This window comes from Dendropsophus ebraccatus, chromosome 9, assembly GCF_027789765.1.
Source record: "Dendropsophus ebraccatus isolate aDenEbr1 chromosome 9, aDenEbr1.pat, whole genome shotgun sequence".
Classification (NCBI taxonomy): Eukaryota; Metazoa; Chordata; class Amphibia; order Anura; family Hylidae; genus Dendropsophus; species Dendropsophus ebraccatus.
The window spans coordinates 42,740,071-42,757,152 of record NC_091462.1 but is presented as its reverse complement, the minus strand read 5'-3'; the positions used below and the strand labels follow the sequence as shown (position 1 = coordinate 42,757,152).

Genomic DNA, 17,082 nt, shown 5'->3' with positions numbered 1-17,082 from the left:
TCTGATGTTGTGAGCTAAAACTAGAATATAAAACATTTGGACATGTTGGACACATGTCCAAAGCTTTGATTGATTGGGATGTGAGTTTTGAGACCCTCACTGACCTCAAAACCAGCAGGGAGAAGTGTGCAGTTGTGCGCTTCACTCCCTAACTCACTGCACGAGACAAGCTCCATAGATGTATAATGCAGTAAGACAGACCGCAGCAAGCTGGAAGTGAATGCATAACCCTGTTCTTGTTAATAGCTTTAGTGATCAGTGGGGATCTGAACGCTTGGACCATTTCTCTGTGACATGTGAAAAGTTTTTTTTTTCCCTAACGACAGGGACATTTTAAGCTCCATTAATATTGGCAGGTTTAGTATAAGGTGTATGGCCACCTTTATTGTGGCAACACTTATTCCTCTCTAATTCTAGATTAGGGAACGTATACAATAGGTAGTGTCCAAGAGGTTATCCTCCCACCTTCCAGACATTGTTAAGATATCTCATAAATAACAGATACAGGATAAATATAATACATATATAATAAAGATGCACTGAGAGTCATAAAGTTTCAGTACATCCCGATAAAGTTGTCTTTGATAAAACTGGCGTGATGTACCACTATTTTTGCATTCTGACTTCTCTACACAGGTGTAAAGGGTAAATTTAGCAGTTTTCATACCTTATTTTATATCATACATCATGGTGTTTGTTCAAGTAAAAAGTCATCTTTTATCAACTGCAGAATTGTGCGGGGCTTCACGGCAACAGCGACACTTAGCCCCGTCCATGACGTCACAGGCACATGGGCCCCGCCCCCTCACCGACCATTGGAACAAGCTAGCCTAAAGGTCTAAGCCCCACCCCTTGTAGGTCGGGCCTTACCAATGGGCATTGAGGGGGCAAGTCCAAAGGTGGCTATTTGGGCAGGGCTAAGTTTCGCTGTTGCTGTGAAGCCCCACCCAGTTAGCACAATTCTGCAGTTGATAAAATATCACTTTTTACTTGAACAAGCACCATGACGTATGATATAAAATAAGGTATGAAAACTGCTAAACTTACCAATTACACCTGTGTAGAGTCAGAATGCAAAAAGGGGGTGACAGTGTCACTTTAAGTTGCTGTGAGGCTCAGAGTGATAAGCTTTTTGCTTGTAACCTAAATGTAACACTTGTATATGGTGCCTTCATTCTGCAAATTGGCATTGGTTCCAAAGGCCAAACCTGCACCAACCTAACGTTAATGGCTTATTCTGAGGACAGGCCACGTAAAAAAAAAAATTACACATTGTAGACATGTCAAATGTTTTTATTAGTCGGGTCTACAATCACCAATTGTAGATAGAGCCGTGAGAAGTGCTCAGCTAAAGTTTCACTCCCTGTTTCGCTGCCATTGCATTTGCTTATCTCTGCAGGAGGTCCGCAGCAAGTCTCCATAGATTGAGATTGCAGTGTGTCAGGGGAAGAAGCGCTCAGCCACCCATCTACTGATTGGTGGGGCTTTTAGCACCCAACCCCCAATCAATCAAAACCTTTGAGATGTCTTTGGCAGGTCAAAAAAAAATTCTAAGCTCTAAAATAATTTATAGAAATTGCTTTTAGTGGCTTACAAAACATACTTAAGATAAAAGTTTAGAGGAAAGGAGAAATGTGAGAGCTCCTGGAGAAGCCCATGAAGAAGTCGGGCACACACCTTGTTGAGGTGTAGTTGCTGCTGCTGTTGGAATTGCTGTTTGTGCTTCTCAAGGAACTGCTGGTGCTGCTGCTGGATGACCAAGTGTTGCAGAGCGTGAGAGTTTTGAGGCAGCGGCGCAGACTGGGTACGGCCCAATGGGCGGTGCTGACGTAACTTGTGGATTGTGGGGGAGAGGCGATCAGTGGACACTAAGGACTGGGAGTGAAGAGGAAGTGCACCCAACCCTGGAAACAATAAAACAAGTCTGCTAAAGCTGCTGGAGGCCATTCATGTACACTTTATAATAAACCCAGTAGTCTGATGTGCTCACCTGTTACTAGTGGGCTCTGTGCACTGGGCTGCTGCTGCTCCAAGAGGACCATATGCTGCAGAAGGGAATTATGGGAGCTCGCTGCATCAGCACCAAGGTATGGAGTAAGGTGAGCAGCAGGAAATAAGGAGAGTCGTTGTTGGATAGTAGACAGAGAAAGGCGTTCAGAATCCTGTGCAGATCCACCCTAACAAAACACATTGGGAAAGGCAATAAGAATTAGAACATGGTACTAAATATATATGTATAATTACAATGTGCTGGTATATTCTGAAGTGGACTAATGAAACAAATGCAATGCGTTAATAGAAACCATTATTGGACTGCTGGAACCACTCAGTTTTACAAGGGAGAAAAGGGGTGTTTAGGGAAAATGCAGAAATATAAAAGATAGGTCAAAATAATGTCTATCTATTGAGCTGCATAAATACAGACAACTGAAGAAGGTTTTAGGTCAATATCTGTAAAGTGAATGGCTTTACCCCCTGCAGACGAGCATTTATAATGCCGATATACAACGGCTCACTCAGAAAACATCAATACAAAGGATAGAGAATAGAGAAGAGCGAACCTGCCGAGGTTCGGGTTCATATGAACCTGAACACTCTGCATCTGATTCCCGCTGTCTGCCCGCTCCGTGAAGAGGGTGGATACAGCCGGAGGACCACCTGGAAAACTGGGATACAGCCATAGCCATAGGCTGTATCCCAGTTTTCCAGGGGGTCCTCCGGCTGTATCCACCCTCTTCACGGAGGCTGCAGACAGCGGGAATCAGACGCCGAGAGTTCAGGTTCATACGAACCCGAATCTCGGCAGGTTCGCTCATTTCTAATAGAGAACTGGCAGATCTGGTGGGGAGCAACAACTAAGACCCCCATAAATCACGAGGAAAGAGTTCATATGTCTCCCAAATAAATTAAGCATCAGAACACGTTTGGCCAGTGCTTCATCTGCTCTACAGGGCTTCTTACCACCATTGAGCACTAAACTGGGTAATGTCCACAGACACTGAATAGAGTGGTGAAACCACTTGGGGTCAGAGGATATTTGATCTCCATTCTCGTGACTGGTGGCAGTACCAGTAGGCAGACCCATACAGGTTAAGCTAGATATCCCCTGTACTATAGATAGGGGATAACCCTGTTAACTGCATACATTTCTCCAGTGGTGGCTGTTAAGAAATCCATCACTATAATGTATGTTGGGAACGTGAATGTTATAAATGATACTTATAATGACATACTGTGACATTAACTGGCATGGAAGACAAAGCATTTTGTATCTGCAATCCAATTTTGGCGCACAATGCACCCAGTTAAATGTACACTTACATTAGCAGATCCGCTAGCAGGCAGCCCAAGGGTAATATTGGGTAGAGATGGTGAGGTATAGAGTGGCAGCTGAGTTACAGATCCCTCTCTGTTTACCAGCCTGTGAGCCAATGAAGACTAGAAAGAAAAAGAAAATTATCACCAACACAGTAGGTAAAAGGACTTGGGTCCATTTACACAGAAAGATTATCTGACAGATTATCTGCCAAAAATGTGAAGCCAAAGCCAGAAACTGACTATAAACAGAGATCAGGTCATAAAGGAAAGCATGAGATTTCTCCTCTTTTTAAATCCATTCCTGGCTTTGGCTTCAAATCATTGGCAGATTTGTAAATGGACAATAAGGCTGGGTTCGCACGTTTTTTTAAATTTGTTTTTGCAAAAAAAACGGATGCATTTGTGTTAATCCGTTTTTTCATTGATTTTCAATATTAAAAAAGGGATCAAAATCTGTGCATCTTTTTTTTTTTTTTTTTTAATGTACACAAAAATGTGGTCAACCACATTTTTGTGTATGTTAAAAAAAAAATAATGGATGTTTGATATTTTTTTAACAATGGAAGTCAATAGAAAATCAAATGCAAATACAAAAAAAAAAACCCAATCTATACATCCATATATCTATCTCTATATAACTCTATCTCTCTCTATCTATATACACACACATACACACCTATTTATCTATGTAAATCCACTCCGCTCATTTTGCCCACAGACTGGTCTGTATTTTCCCCAATAACATGTAACCAGTGTTACCTCTGATTGTAAGCCTAAAGGTCCAGCGATGCCATTTTCAGTAGTGATGTTGCTTGAGCTGTTATTGGGAGAGCTGGGGCCAGAACCAGGGGCGCTGTTACAGGCAGAATCTACACGAAAAACCAAAACCCAAAATGGTCTTTAAGATTTAGAGACAGCAAACATATGTGATTAGACACAATGCATAGATAGCTTCTATCTTCATAAACCATAAGTTAGTCTACAAGTAGTTAAAGACATGGAGAGTTGTGGATGGGAACACTCACCGGATACATCCAGCGGGCGCTTTTTCAGGGTGGTGACACCAGGACCATCTTTCCGTCTTAACAGAGGACTGCTCCTCCGCTCTGCCACCTTCTGCTTCAGCCTGGAGCGCAACTTCAGATTGGGTTCAGATGCTAAATAGAACAAACAGCAAGAGGAACACATAGTGAGAAAATATGTATCTGTGACCGCTCATAACATTTCCAAACCACAACTCAATCTTAGACTATGGTCAAACTGAACAGTCTTTGTGTATGTGCAGAGAGAGACCCTAACGCTTGTGCCAAGCACAACCATATGCTTCACTGACAATGGGGCCTAAGAAGTGTGTCCTTTTGGCCTCTTTTTCATAGGAAACATAGCAGAATTTGATTTGTTATACAGTATACTATATGGTGCACTTTTTTTGGCATTAGGAATTAACATTAATGGTTATATGGAAACACATGGCGTGTAAAATATACGTGGAGGGAACACAGTCTAACATTTATGCATTGGGGGTTTGTTTTAATTCACATAGTTGATTGCAGTAGGCAGCTTTAAGTTACTGATAAGACAGAAGTAGAGCATTATCCAAGGTCTAGGGAATGTTATATGATTGCATGTCCATAGCCGACACAAAACATCCTCTACATCCAGTCCACCAAATCCTAAGGGCCAATTCATACTAAGGAATCAGCAAGGAAAGTGTTCTGCCTGAAATCACCACTGGTGGAATTCTACACAAATTAATTTTTTACAATTCTGCACTGAATTTTCGGCAAGCATTCCACACAGAATCCGTGCTGAAAAATTTCAGAGCAGAAACTTACAGCTCAATTCATTTCAATGGGATTCCGCCAGAAGAATTGACATTTCAATTCTTCTGCAGAAAAGGGGATCTGCTGCGGAAAATTCCACACGGAAATTCGGCTGTGTGGACTGCAGAGCGCAAATTCTGTCTAACTCAATGGAATTTGGCTCTGCACTATATTTTCAGGCAGAATTTTCAGTGAGAAATCAGCGCTGAAATTCAGTGCTGATTCCTCAGTGTGAACTGGCCCTTATACGCAATGATACAAGTAGACAATACCTTTGTAGTATACACAGCCTGCTTCACCATTACAGAATAGTATTTTTAGGCACCACTTCGTTTTATGAGCAAGATATGTTGAGGGGCACTTTACAGGTCTGGGTTATTTTTCGCCTTGTGCAAACACACATAATTGGATGTGACTGCATTAAGCAAGCAATGTTTTACCAGCAATAACAACTAAACACATAGCTGTAAGTCCAGGGAGTCCTCACATGTCTGAGTACCCACTAAAAAGCTGGAATTTCAACATCCACATTAACTTCAATCGATAGCTATAATACTGGTGAAAGCTTCCGCTGGTACCTGGCTTAACCCACGGAACCAGCTCAGCCCATTGCCTGCAAAGACCACATCAAATAAATATACTATCGCCGCATTAATTATTCACGAGCATTCCTGTAACTACTTGTAAAGCACGCACAGGGAAATGGGAATGGAGGTTGTGGGCGGCGTGAAGAGGCAGAGAGACCAGGAAAATAACAAATGTATAAATATGGGAGTGAGAAGAGTGAAAGGAATCAATGGGAGCAGTACTCCGAGGAGGAAAACACTATTAAATATGTAATTAATGGACTGGCCTACTAGTCTGCACCGCATGCACAGTAAAAGCATAAGAAATAAATCTATAGGCACATATACACAAAGACTTCTAGGGGCCGCTGAACATGTGTATGTAGTGGAGACAGCCTTTTAAATAGTTCACACCATTCACACCACGTTTTTGGCCAATATGAGGCGTACAGCCAAACATTTATGGAAACATATACCCATAATGTACACCCGAAGATCTATAGAAACGTATACCCATAATGCACAGTGGAAGAGCTACAGAAACTTTATACCCTTAATGTACAGTCAAAGATCTATAGAAACGTATATCCATAACGTACACCCGAAGATCTATAGAAACGTATATCCATAAAGTACACCCGAAGATCTATAGAAACGTATATCCATAACGTACACCCGAAGATCTATAGAAACATATACCCATAACGTACACCCGAAGATCTATAGAAACGTATATCCATAACGTACACCCGAAGATCTATAGAAACATAAACCCATAATGTACACCCGAAGATCTATAGAAACATAAACCCATAATGTACAGCTGAAGATCTATAGAAACATATACCCATAACGTACACCCGAGGATCTATAGAAACATATACCCATAATGCACACCCGAGGATCTATAGAAACGTATACCTATAATGTACAGTGGAAGATCTACAGAAACACATACCCTTAATGTACACACGAAGATCTATAGAAACTAATACTTATAATGAACAGCCAAAGATCTACAGAAACGCATACCCATAACGTACAACCAAACATCTATAGAAATGTATACCTATAATGTATAGCCAAAGATCTAAAGAAATGTAAACCCATAATGTACAGCCAAAGATATATAGAAACCTATACCTATAACCTACAAAGATATATAGAAAGGTATACCTATAATGTACAGCCGAAGATGTATAGAAAGGTATAACCAAAATTGGAAATTAGCCAATTTACAGTAAGTTCAGGTTTGCATGAAGCCAACTGCTCTGCATTTGAATGCCGCTGTCTGGAGAAGATGGATGGAGCCCTAGGTCTGCATCTATCCCCTCCAGGCAGCAGGATTACAATGTCAAGTGGGTTCTTGCAAATCCAAACATACTGTACATAAGCTCATCTCTACACCTAAACGTCTATATAAATGTATACTGAAATGTACCCATAGTCTTCTATCATAGAGATACGGGGCCAGCAGACTACTGTACTTTTAAATGTACAAAAACAAATAGTTTGTTTGTTTGTGCTCTGGGCCATACTGTTATCATACTTTCTGAACAATAAACATTTTGTTCAGTTTATAGGAAAAAAACCTTTAAGGAGCCAAAGTCAAGAAAATTCCTCACCTGTCTTTCTTAATGGAAAGTCATCCTTTGAGTCATACATTCCAAGAACAGGATGGTGGTACGAGCCAGACACTCCACCTTGAGGTGGCGGACTCTGGTCCAGAGAGCTGTGCTGGGTCTTCCTGCAGAGGTAGAAAATTTAGAGGGTCAGGGCCAGAAAATAGCAAAACAAAATGGAAAATTGTCCTAGGGCCTTCACTCCTCATCTTATCTATTGCTCATTCCATTCACTTTTCTCCCAGCTTGAATCTTTCACACATTCCATAAGGAGGGAGCCTTCAATTTTTTTTCAAGTTGCTGCACATTTATACCTGCCCATACAAAAGGTTCAGGCTCTGGAATACCCCTATAGTACAACATTGCCCCATATATTCAGTATTTTATCATTTCTTTGTATTAAGGGAATAAATATGACTTTCAATGCTGCAATGTAACAGCTTTCCCCTAAAGGAGTTGTCTTCAAACTGGCCATATGATTTCTATAAGAAATCAAACCATAAAGTGAATATAACGGGGGTCGACAAATGAGCTCATTGTGATATGACATGTCGGAATCTAGATGTTTGGACCCTACGGATTACTAGAACAAGAAGAGAGAAGTGAACGGTTGAGTGCTTCCCCCCAAAGCTTCCTGAAATCTCCACCTTGTTGCAGAAGACAATTGAGCCTGAACCGGTCTACCACAGCAAGACAGAGAGAGCAGTGAGCCGGGAAGAGAAGTGCTTATCCGCACCCTACTCCCTGCTTTTGACGTATCTCAAGGCCAAGCCTTTTTAAATGTTAGGAACACATTAAAAAGTCCCATTACTTACCAAAAGCGGGGATCGCTAGACATACAGTGATTTAGACTGCGATGGGCAAGGGCTTTCTTCTTATTCAGGACAAATTCCTGCAACTTCATTTTGACTTCAGTGCTTGCAACGGCACCTGCACAAAATGCGTAAAGCCCAAAAGCATGAGTTCTTTATCCAAACCACAAAGAATAATAAACATATAAAACATGCAATTTAATGCTGATGCAGTAAGAAATGCCAAAGATACAGTGGGGAAAATAAGGATCTGATGCGCTGACACCTTTATTTACAAATCCAGATTTCATGCGTTTCCTGTAGGACAGGTGCTTTTTTTCCCCGCTAATACTGGTAATAATCTCAAACAGATTCCGATAATACAGGTAATGAGTGCAGAGCAGGAGGGACTTCCCATTTAAAAAACAAACAAAAAAAAACAAACACTAACAGGTCTGTGAGAGACAGAATTCTTGCTGGTTGGTAGGTGATCAAATACTCAAATAAGTTCAAGCAATAAAATGCAAATTAATTCTCTAAAAAACTGATTTTCTGGATTTTTATTTTTTTATATAGATTCTGTCTCTCATAGTTGAATTGTACCTACAATAAAAATTGCAGACCTATCCATTCTTTGTAGGTGGAAAAACGTGCAAAGTGTCAAACACTTATTTTTCCCCATTGTATTCACCGACACCGACAATCCTTTGTTCTTTGCTGACCAGATTTCTCCTCAGTCTCTCCTCCCCCCTCCCCTCTACATAGCAGACAGCATCCATCTGATTGAGAATTCCTGATTCTGAGCAGTGGATGACAGAAAGGAGAGGGGGGGGGGGGGCTGGGAAAAGTCATTTTAAATGCAGATAATGGCATATTTGCCTAATAAACCCAATTACAAGGTTTCTTAAAATCGCCTGGACTATTGATTTCTGCGAAAAGTTTTAATGACAGTGACTCTTGAGGCATATGGACATTATAAAGAAAAAGAAGGAAGCTGACAAGCAAAAGCCAGGTCTGTCCACAAGCTAAATAGACGACCAGGTATGTGAATGGCCAGATGTAATACATTTCCCCTGTAGAAGTCGCTGCAGGTAAATTAAAATCTGGGTATATCAGATTTCAGATACAGACTATTGCCTCTGTCGCCTTATTTTAAACATTTCGCCTTCTTTAAAGAAAAAAACAATAAGGAGAAAGAAATTTCCTAAAAAACAGATTGGCATCTCCGAACATCAATCAATCAATCAATCATCAAACATCAAACATTAATCCGATCATCATTTACTCACTTTCTTTTCCCTTTTCTTTATTCTTCAGCTGCATGAGTTTTTGTTCCCGTTGCTGTTTCTCCATCTCCTGTTCCTGCCGGTGTTGCTCCAGTTTCCTCTGGTGCTCCAGAAGCTCCTGCTGATGTTTCATAGCAAGAAGCTCTTGTTGCTGCTGTTATGTGACACCGCCAATCAGGTTAGTGACTAGTCAATATCATGACAAAGCTCTCAGGGGGTATGGGCATTGATCAGCCATCTCTTACCTTTACGTGCTCGTGTAATTGGGCTTCGTGTTGTCTGGACAACTGCTCATGTTGCCTCTGAAACTCGGCTATGAGGAGCTGCCGCTGGATTTGCTGCTTCTGCTTCAGTGCCAGTAGCTCTTGCTGCAGCTGCTGCTCCCTCCCGGTGTTCTCCGACCCCGAGATGGCATACTGGGGATCCAGTCGAAGGTCCATAGGAAGTGTGCCGGAAGCCACTTGGAGTGGCAGTGCAGCACTTACATCAACTAGGGGGAAGAAAACATAACATATTAATATTCTTGGCTCCAAAATTTTCTACACATACACTACATAATCTGCTCGATTGTGAAGCCTCCGGGGGTTAAGCAGTCATATAAAAGGTCCAGGTGTGGTAGCTCTCAATGCAGCCCGCTGCCAGGCCATGTACATGGTTTCTCTTTGTAAAGAACATGGTACATGCAACATTGGATGGCATTGCATAACGAAACATAAGATGTAACCAAATGAAATTGTATTTGTTACAAGATCTCTGCACTCGGTGCCAAGCTGATGATTCCAGCGTGTCTGTTATCTGCAAGATGCCAGTGGAACGCTTTGGGACTGTTGGCAGAAAAAGTGTTAACAAGAGGAAATGAAGCCATTGCAGCATGCTGTCCATGTGGAGGATGAGATCAAAGCTGGAAGCTCCACTACATGCCAGGAGAAAGTTCATAAAATTATAGGCATTATAAGGGCACACAGCTGCATAGATGCCATGCACAATCAGAAACCATTGTGTTCGGCGGTGGATGCGTCACTTGTGACTCTTGTTCACCAAGCACCCCGAAGAGTAAACTTAGTTAGAAAGAGTTGACAGGAAGGCGGGGGAGGGTCAGGCATGTCAGCGAGGGGACTTTGACACTGAGCCCTCCTGAAAACAATGCAAGCTTCTCTTTTTCCCAGGGGGAGCTCCCCCAGCAACTAGTCCCCAAGCTGCTCCGTTGGGTTTATCTCCCGCAGCTTACGAAAGTAGTTTGAGCGGTGACGTTAACAGAGACACAAAGAACGTATTCAGCGTGGCCGGGGAGCCTTCCGCACTGTGCCATTATAATAGGGCACATTTCCCCACACCAACTCTTCCCACAATCCAGGACACAGTGGTCTCTTAAGGAAGGATGCTGATGTAGTTGGTGGTTTCTGAATGAGACACTAATATGGGGAGAAGAAGGACACAATGGAGACAAAATGTCATTTATCAAAAGGAAATTACCCCAAACCATTCAACAGTATGAGAGCAGCGCTGCTTAATATAGAGCATCAATATGGAAGCTGGAGAAAGGGAGCGATACAGGAACTCTGCAGTACATACAATGCATGCAGGTAACAGAGACGACACTGGATACAGCCACTGATCACAAAAACAACTCCTGCCTAATAAAGCGTAGCTCTCCAACACACCACCAATGAGGTGTCAACAGCACAAGACCTTTAGGGGTTATCCTACAATGAAACCCATTTCAACTGTATAGTAAATGAATATATATTGATAAATAAAGGTAATTTACTACCTTTCTGGGGTCTTTCATGCTTTCCTTTTGTCTCTGATGCAAACCGTCTCCTTTGTTGTCTTTACAGCCCCACTTCCTAATTATACATACCATCCTCTAACAGACTTCCTGTTCCTGCTGTACACTCTAGTTCAGAATTTAACCAATTTTATCTTTATATCGCTATGTGAGGAGACTGGGTTATACTTTGGAAGGGGAGGGAGATGGGAAGTGAAGGGAAGTGGCGTAATGCATAGCTAGAGTGTACATCAGGAGCAGTAATCAATTTACTTAAACAATATATGCTCATTTTTTGGACAGTTAAAAATAGATTTCCAAGTCAGAAAACCCTTTCCTGTATGTTGGGAGGTGCAGTTGCCATGGATTGGACATGTTTTTCCAGCACATTCCTCATATGCATGATCAGACTGGCATCTGGGAATCTGCGGACCAAGCCAACAACTTAAACTCTGTGTCATGGTGCTTAACAATTTCTGAACAATTGTTTGCCACTGGGGGGGGGGGGGGGGGGGGGGGGGGGGGGGGGAGTGTAGCCATAAAGGGGTTGTACTTGGTCTGCTACAATGTTAGCATGAATCCAGGCATACCTTTCTTCATGGTGCCATCTCTTCCCCAGGTACAGATCGCACATATACCTTGCCATCCACATAATATAAAAGAAAACGTGGCTCATCATGTCATCTTCTTCCATTTCTCCATGGTCCAGTTTCAGAAGTGGACAGGGGTCTGCATGGGCACTCTGACTGGCCTGTGGCTATGTAGGGCCAGATGGGTTAGCAATGGCTTCACAAACATATTACTAATGGGCTTCGAGCGCCATGACCGTGTTGCCCAGATCCTTACCATTTCCCATTTTTCCTGCTTCCAACACATCACATTTAAGAACTGACCCTTCCCTGACTGCCTTATATGTCCCATCTCCCACTGTTGTCATTGCCACAAGTCAATGAACATTATTGAACCCAACAGTAGATTTTGTGTTATGGCTGATAAGTGCATATACTATACACCGCAACAAATTTGATTCGCCCGGGTCTAAGTGTTCAGACCCCCACCAATCTCTCTCAATTCACGAGACAAACTCTATGTAGTCTATGGAGACTGTTTCCTGCAGTGAGGCAGAAAGTCAGTGAGCCAGGAAGTGAAGCACATAAATCAGCTCTTCTCTCAGCTCATTCTAGCAATCAGTGGAGGTCTGAATGCTCAGACACCAACCACATGACATACACTGATGTTGCCCAATGGCCACCACTGACTAAAGGGTCCACTGGGTTTCCGCCATAGTCTCTGGCAATTTAGCAGCTCAGACAGCACAATGATAACTTGTCTGGAATCTGCGATGAACACTTCTAAAAGGACTTCCTACACAGATGTGAACGGGGCCTAAGAATAGAAAATATACACAGTCATGCATGAAGACATTTAGGCTACATATTCACACATGCAATATTTGGTGCAGTTTGAGCCATACATGGGATTGGATATATTTTACTCTAAAAACCACCACAAAAAACACAGATTCCAGCCTCAATCCTGAATGGAACAAATCCCCAGGTCTCTTGGATCTCTTTTTCTTGCATGCCGTATTGCCAGGATTTTTTCGACTATAAATAAACCAGACTAAGTGACTGTTCACATGCAGCAGACTTTCACCGAACATCTGTTCCATATCTCTGAATGGGTTTGTTTATGAGCACAAAGCTTTCAGCCATTCCTATTCAGATGAATGGGACAGTCAATGAAATGTCTGCGCTTACTCCAATGCTCTAACCAAGGCTGGACTTACACTACAATGACTCCAACCATGTAAGGATATACAGTGGTAACTCTGTTTAGAGTAACTTGGTTTAAAAACGTTTTGGTTTAAGAGCTCACAGTTTTTCAAAATTGTTTCTTTTTTTTAAGAGCATTGCTTTGCTTTAAGAGCTCCCTGTACTGGGTGGGAGCGCAAGTGGGGGAGAGGCATGGTCTGCATAGCGGGGTCTACAGCCCTGTACTCTGATCCAGGAAGTCTCCCTCACCTTCCAAATCATAGCAGATCCACTTCAGGCTGGGGCTTACATCAGGGGACAGGACTGTGGGGGTAATCTCCCCATAGCTGTAACCCCTCTCTCCAAAGACAGAGTGCTGCATGTATGTGCACACATATGTCCTGCTCATTCCTTCATGCTCCCTGCAGTCTGTCAGCCCTTGTGTTTCCCATTACTGTACAGTAACTTATAATATCACATATTCAGCTGTTTCTGAATGTTTCTTTCATTTGTTTTACATGTTATTCAGAATAATAAAATCATTATTTCTGGGGTGTGGAACCAATTGTCTGCATTTCTATGATTTCTTATGGGAAAATTTGCTTTGGTTTAAGAGTGGATTTGGATTACAAGCATGGTCCCGGAACAAATTATGCTCGTAATCCAAGACACCACTGTAGTAATAACCAACCATTATACACCTGACCTACTGAATTACCTGATCTGTAGATATTTCTTTCTGACCTGTGTGCAAATAGAAGAAGAAAATCCAGTAAAATTATTTCAATAAATCGATCACCAGTGCAGACACAAGACGCTGGATGACTTCCATAAGATGATGCCATAACAGACATGTGGAGGTGAATGGAGGTGGTTCTATAGCCAGAGCGGAAGAGACCCAAAATAGTATCTGAATGGAGAAAATACTCAACCCAGGGTCAGTTTGCTATCTTACCTGTATGGCTTTAAGATCCTCCCATATTTTCCATTTTCCTACACTATACAATCTATGATGAGTGATGGATGTATCATGTTCCCTCCTCAGGACGATACTTGCACAAAATCGAGCAAAGTGCTAAAATTCTCCAATCAGAAAGCCTAGAGGTCTCCAACCTCCCTAGGACACACTGATATACTGCCAGAGTAAAAATACTATACTAAAAGATATATGGTACACACTCATTAGTAGAAATGTGATCACAGTAAGAGCCAGACTGTGGGGTTATTTCCGTCAGAGAAAGGCTGCGAGCTCAACCTGTTGTCACCGTATTGGTGTCATCGGAAGCTCATTCATGTCCCCGAAGCAGCCGCCCACTCCAGCCTGTCTTCTGCTTCCCTCATTAGACAGGAGAACGTGTTCCAAAGATGCTCCGTATGGTGCTGCACGCCTCCGTCGGCAGGAAGGTGACTCACCACGGCTCAGCAGGTGAATCACACACCCTGGAGACAGTCACAGATACCATCCGCTATGGTGGCACACCGCTCCTAAACCCATAGACCGAGGCTATGTTAGATAATATTTTTCTGTCCTGGGAACAGCTGCAGATGGTGATCAGATGACAGGGAAAAGTGCTGAGCACGAAGACATTTCATAATCTTGTACAGAAATCTTGTATTGTTTCACCTCTAGACGAGAGTGGACAAGAAGGGCAGCAATGTGGTTCTCGGTTATAGATAAAACCCCATGAGCTGTGCCACTACATTACCTGAAAAACTCACAAGCTTCATGGGTCATGACATTCGCTGGTTTCAAATATTACATACAATAAAACCATATTTTTAGGTGGAAGCTCCAAATTAGTCAATTTTTTAGAGTGGAGGCACCTTTGCAGGAGGTCACCAAGCTCAATAGAGAAGGAACAATGCACCCCTTCCCTATCTCCACACTAATGCCAAAAGAGTCTCTAGGATAGTGGTGGTTCTAACATCCAGAGTCCTATCAATGCTATTGCTATGTTATTTAAATCTCATATGGGCTGAAACCCAAGTGTTTAAAATGCCACCAAGACAATAAAAAAAAAGTAAGCCCTTATGGCCAAGTATGCATCATAAGCCACTGGTGTATATGAGGTTTGGATGTGTCCATGTCATTTAAAAAAAAGGGGGGGGGGGCAAGCGCACATTATGCACTTTGCTTCTCATATAACCCCCCCACTTCTCCCATCTTAATATGAAAGATAGTGGAGGCCTGAACACTTTCAGCACATAAAAATCTTCTTCACAGACAGGAGCTGGAGATGCTGAACGCAACAATCCTCTCCTCAACCCTATACAGCCACTATAATAATATGGGTGTCTTTCACAGACCAAGATATGGAAACCACAGCTCTACGGGTTGCCATAAAAAGAATGCTTAGAAAAAAAAAGAATTGTAAAATGCCACTGCTGACTTCCAATATGTAGCTCATTTCCATATCCAAAAAAAAACAAGGCGGTTAATTCTCATTCCTTGTAAAAAGATGGAAATGACATAAGCAATAGCAGTGGTAGCTGTCAGATGCGGTCATCGTGAGCTTATCTCCGGTCACAGTAACCTTGTCAACATGATGATATGTCCGCTATTGATAACCAAGGCTTCTATACACACACACTAGTTGTCTGTGTCTGATGTGATTTCTTCTCCCTTGATTGCTCCAATGCATGCAAGTGAAATCATGCATGTCTTCATATACAGTGATATCCACCATCCTACAGCCAAGTGAGTTACCTATGGGAAGGGAGGGGGGAGTCTATTGCTGGGACCACCACGGATTACAAGAGTAGGGTTTTTAGGGGCCCATCCCCCCCGTCCCCCCACTCAGATATTTCAGTCAATAAACAGTAAAAGCGGTATGTAAGAAGGACTGACTGAGGGAGGGGACTCATTGACCTTCCATGTCATGTGATCGTAGGATCGCACTGGGTTGTCATGGCTTCTTAGTTTACCAGGTATAGATGCCCAATAAGCTGTCAGCAATGAATCGGACACATTCTATTTGTGGCCATATACATTAGATATTTGTGGGCCAGACCTGATGATTTTGGTGGGACCAGTCAATAGGCTATTGAGTATAAGGCATCCCGGAAGATCCTCTCGCCGCACTCTCCTCGTTGGGGATCAGGTCACTCTGCTTCAGCCAGTTCAGTAAACATTTTGGACCTAAAAGGAGTTCGCTTTAGTGCTGAAATGCTTTGTCCTGCGCATCTACAACAAATAAATAGCACTCTACACACAGATGAGGAATTTTAATCATGGCAAAATGGTGTTCTATCTTGGACTAAAGCTGGCCATAAACATTAGACGGCTACTGTCCAAATAGTCGAATGACAGCCAACTCACCCCATCCCCACAACAGACATGTATGCTTTGCTGGACATGCATGCATCCTCAGTGGAGGGGGAAACCGCTGCCAGACACCTTCGGTGGCATACCTCCCTCCAGAACAAAAGAATCAGACATGCTAAAAAACCAACAGAATTATCCCTCTCTTCCCTGACATCTACTGGCTATAGATAGTTGAGAGAGTGTCCTACACATTATTGGCGAGTTCACACAATACCAACATTGACTGACGGCTTAAGGGTTACAAGTTATTAAAAAAACAAACAAAAAAAAAACAGCAAGACTCAAGTGTTCTAATAGATGTAATTGTCCATACAGCAGATCTGCATGTGAACTCAGGGAGAAGACCTATATGGGCTCATAAGAACTCCACCACCATAACAGCCAGAGAAGCTGCTTCCTGCTATGTCACTTCTTGCAAAAGGAAAAAAAACCAAAACATTATAAATAGTAATAATAATTATATTAATAATAATAATAAAAATAATTTAAATCAATCATACCCCTTTAGAAAATTGCTATAGAATCCAAGCTACATAGAAGAACCAGACAGCGTCAAGGGGTTTGGGCACTTTAGCTCACAGGTCTCCACCATCATCATGGCTGTCTCAGTGACTAAAGATCGGAATCCCCTTATAACCAATAAACCTGATGCAGGAAAAGGCTCTTCTAGTGCCTATTACCTTAGGTCATTCATGTCACTTCCCTGCACTGAACCTGTCGCTTCGTTTTTAGTGTACATTGCTAGAAAATGTATTAGAATACATGGGTTAAAATGGGAATATGACAATATGACAGCTCTTCCTAGCTACCTATGCCAAATGTATGGGCA

General features: G+C 42.2%; 1 protein-coding gene across 6 annotated transcripts in view; it reads right to left on the bottom strand.

Annotated features, from left to right (window-relative positions):
• Nucleotides 1-17,082, bottom strand: part of HDAC4 (histone deacetylase 4) — a 136,421-nt gene that overhangs the window by 15,853 nt on the left and 103,486 nt on the right. For all 6 annotated transcript variants that reach the window (XM_069983101.1, XM_069983102.1, XM_069983103.1 and 3 more), the window contains 9 exons: nucleotides 9,652-9,896; nucleotides 9,410-9,560; nucleotides 8,145-8,259; nucleotides 7,333-7,454; nucleotides 4,344-4,475; nucleotides 4,078-4,187; nucleotides 3,322-3,438; nucleotides 1,991-2,177; nucleotides 1,678-1,904 (listed from right to left, as the gene is read on the bottom strand). In XM_069983101.1, coding sequence (XP_069839202.1) covers nucleotides 1,678-1,904; nucleotides 1,991-2,177; nucleotides 3,322-3,438; nucleotides 4,078-4,187; nucleotides 4,344-4,475; nucleotides 7,333-7,454; nucleotides 8,145-8,259; nucleotides 9,410-9,560; nucleotides 9,652-9,896 — 1,406 coding nt within the window. The remainder of the gene's footprint in view (nucleotides 1-1,677; nucleotides 1,905-1,990; nucleotides 2,178-3,321; nucleotides 3,439-4,077; nucleotides 4,188-4,343; nucleotides 4,476-7,332; nucleotides 7,455-8,144; nucleotides 8,260-9,409; nucleotides 9,561-9,651; nucleotides 9,897-17,082) is intronic.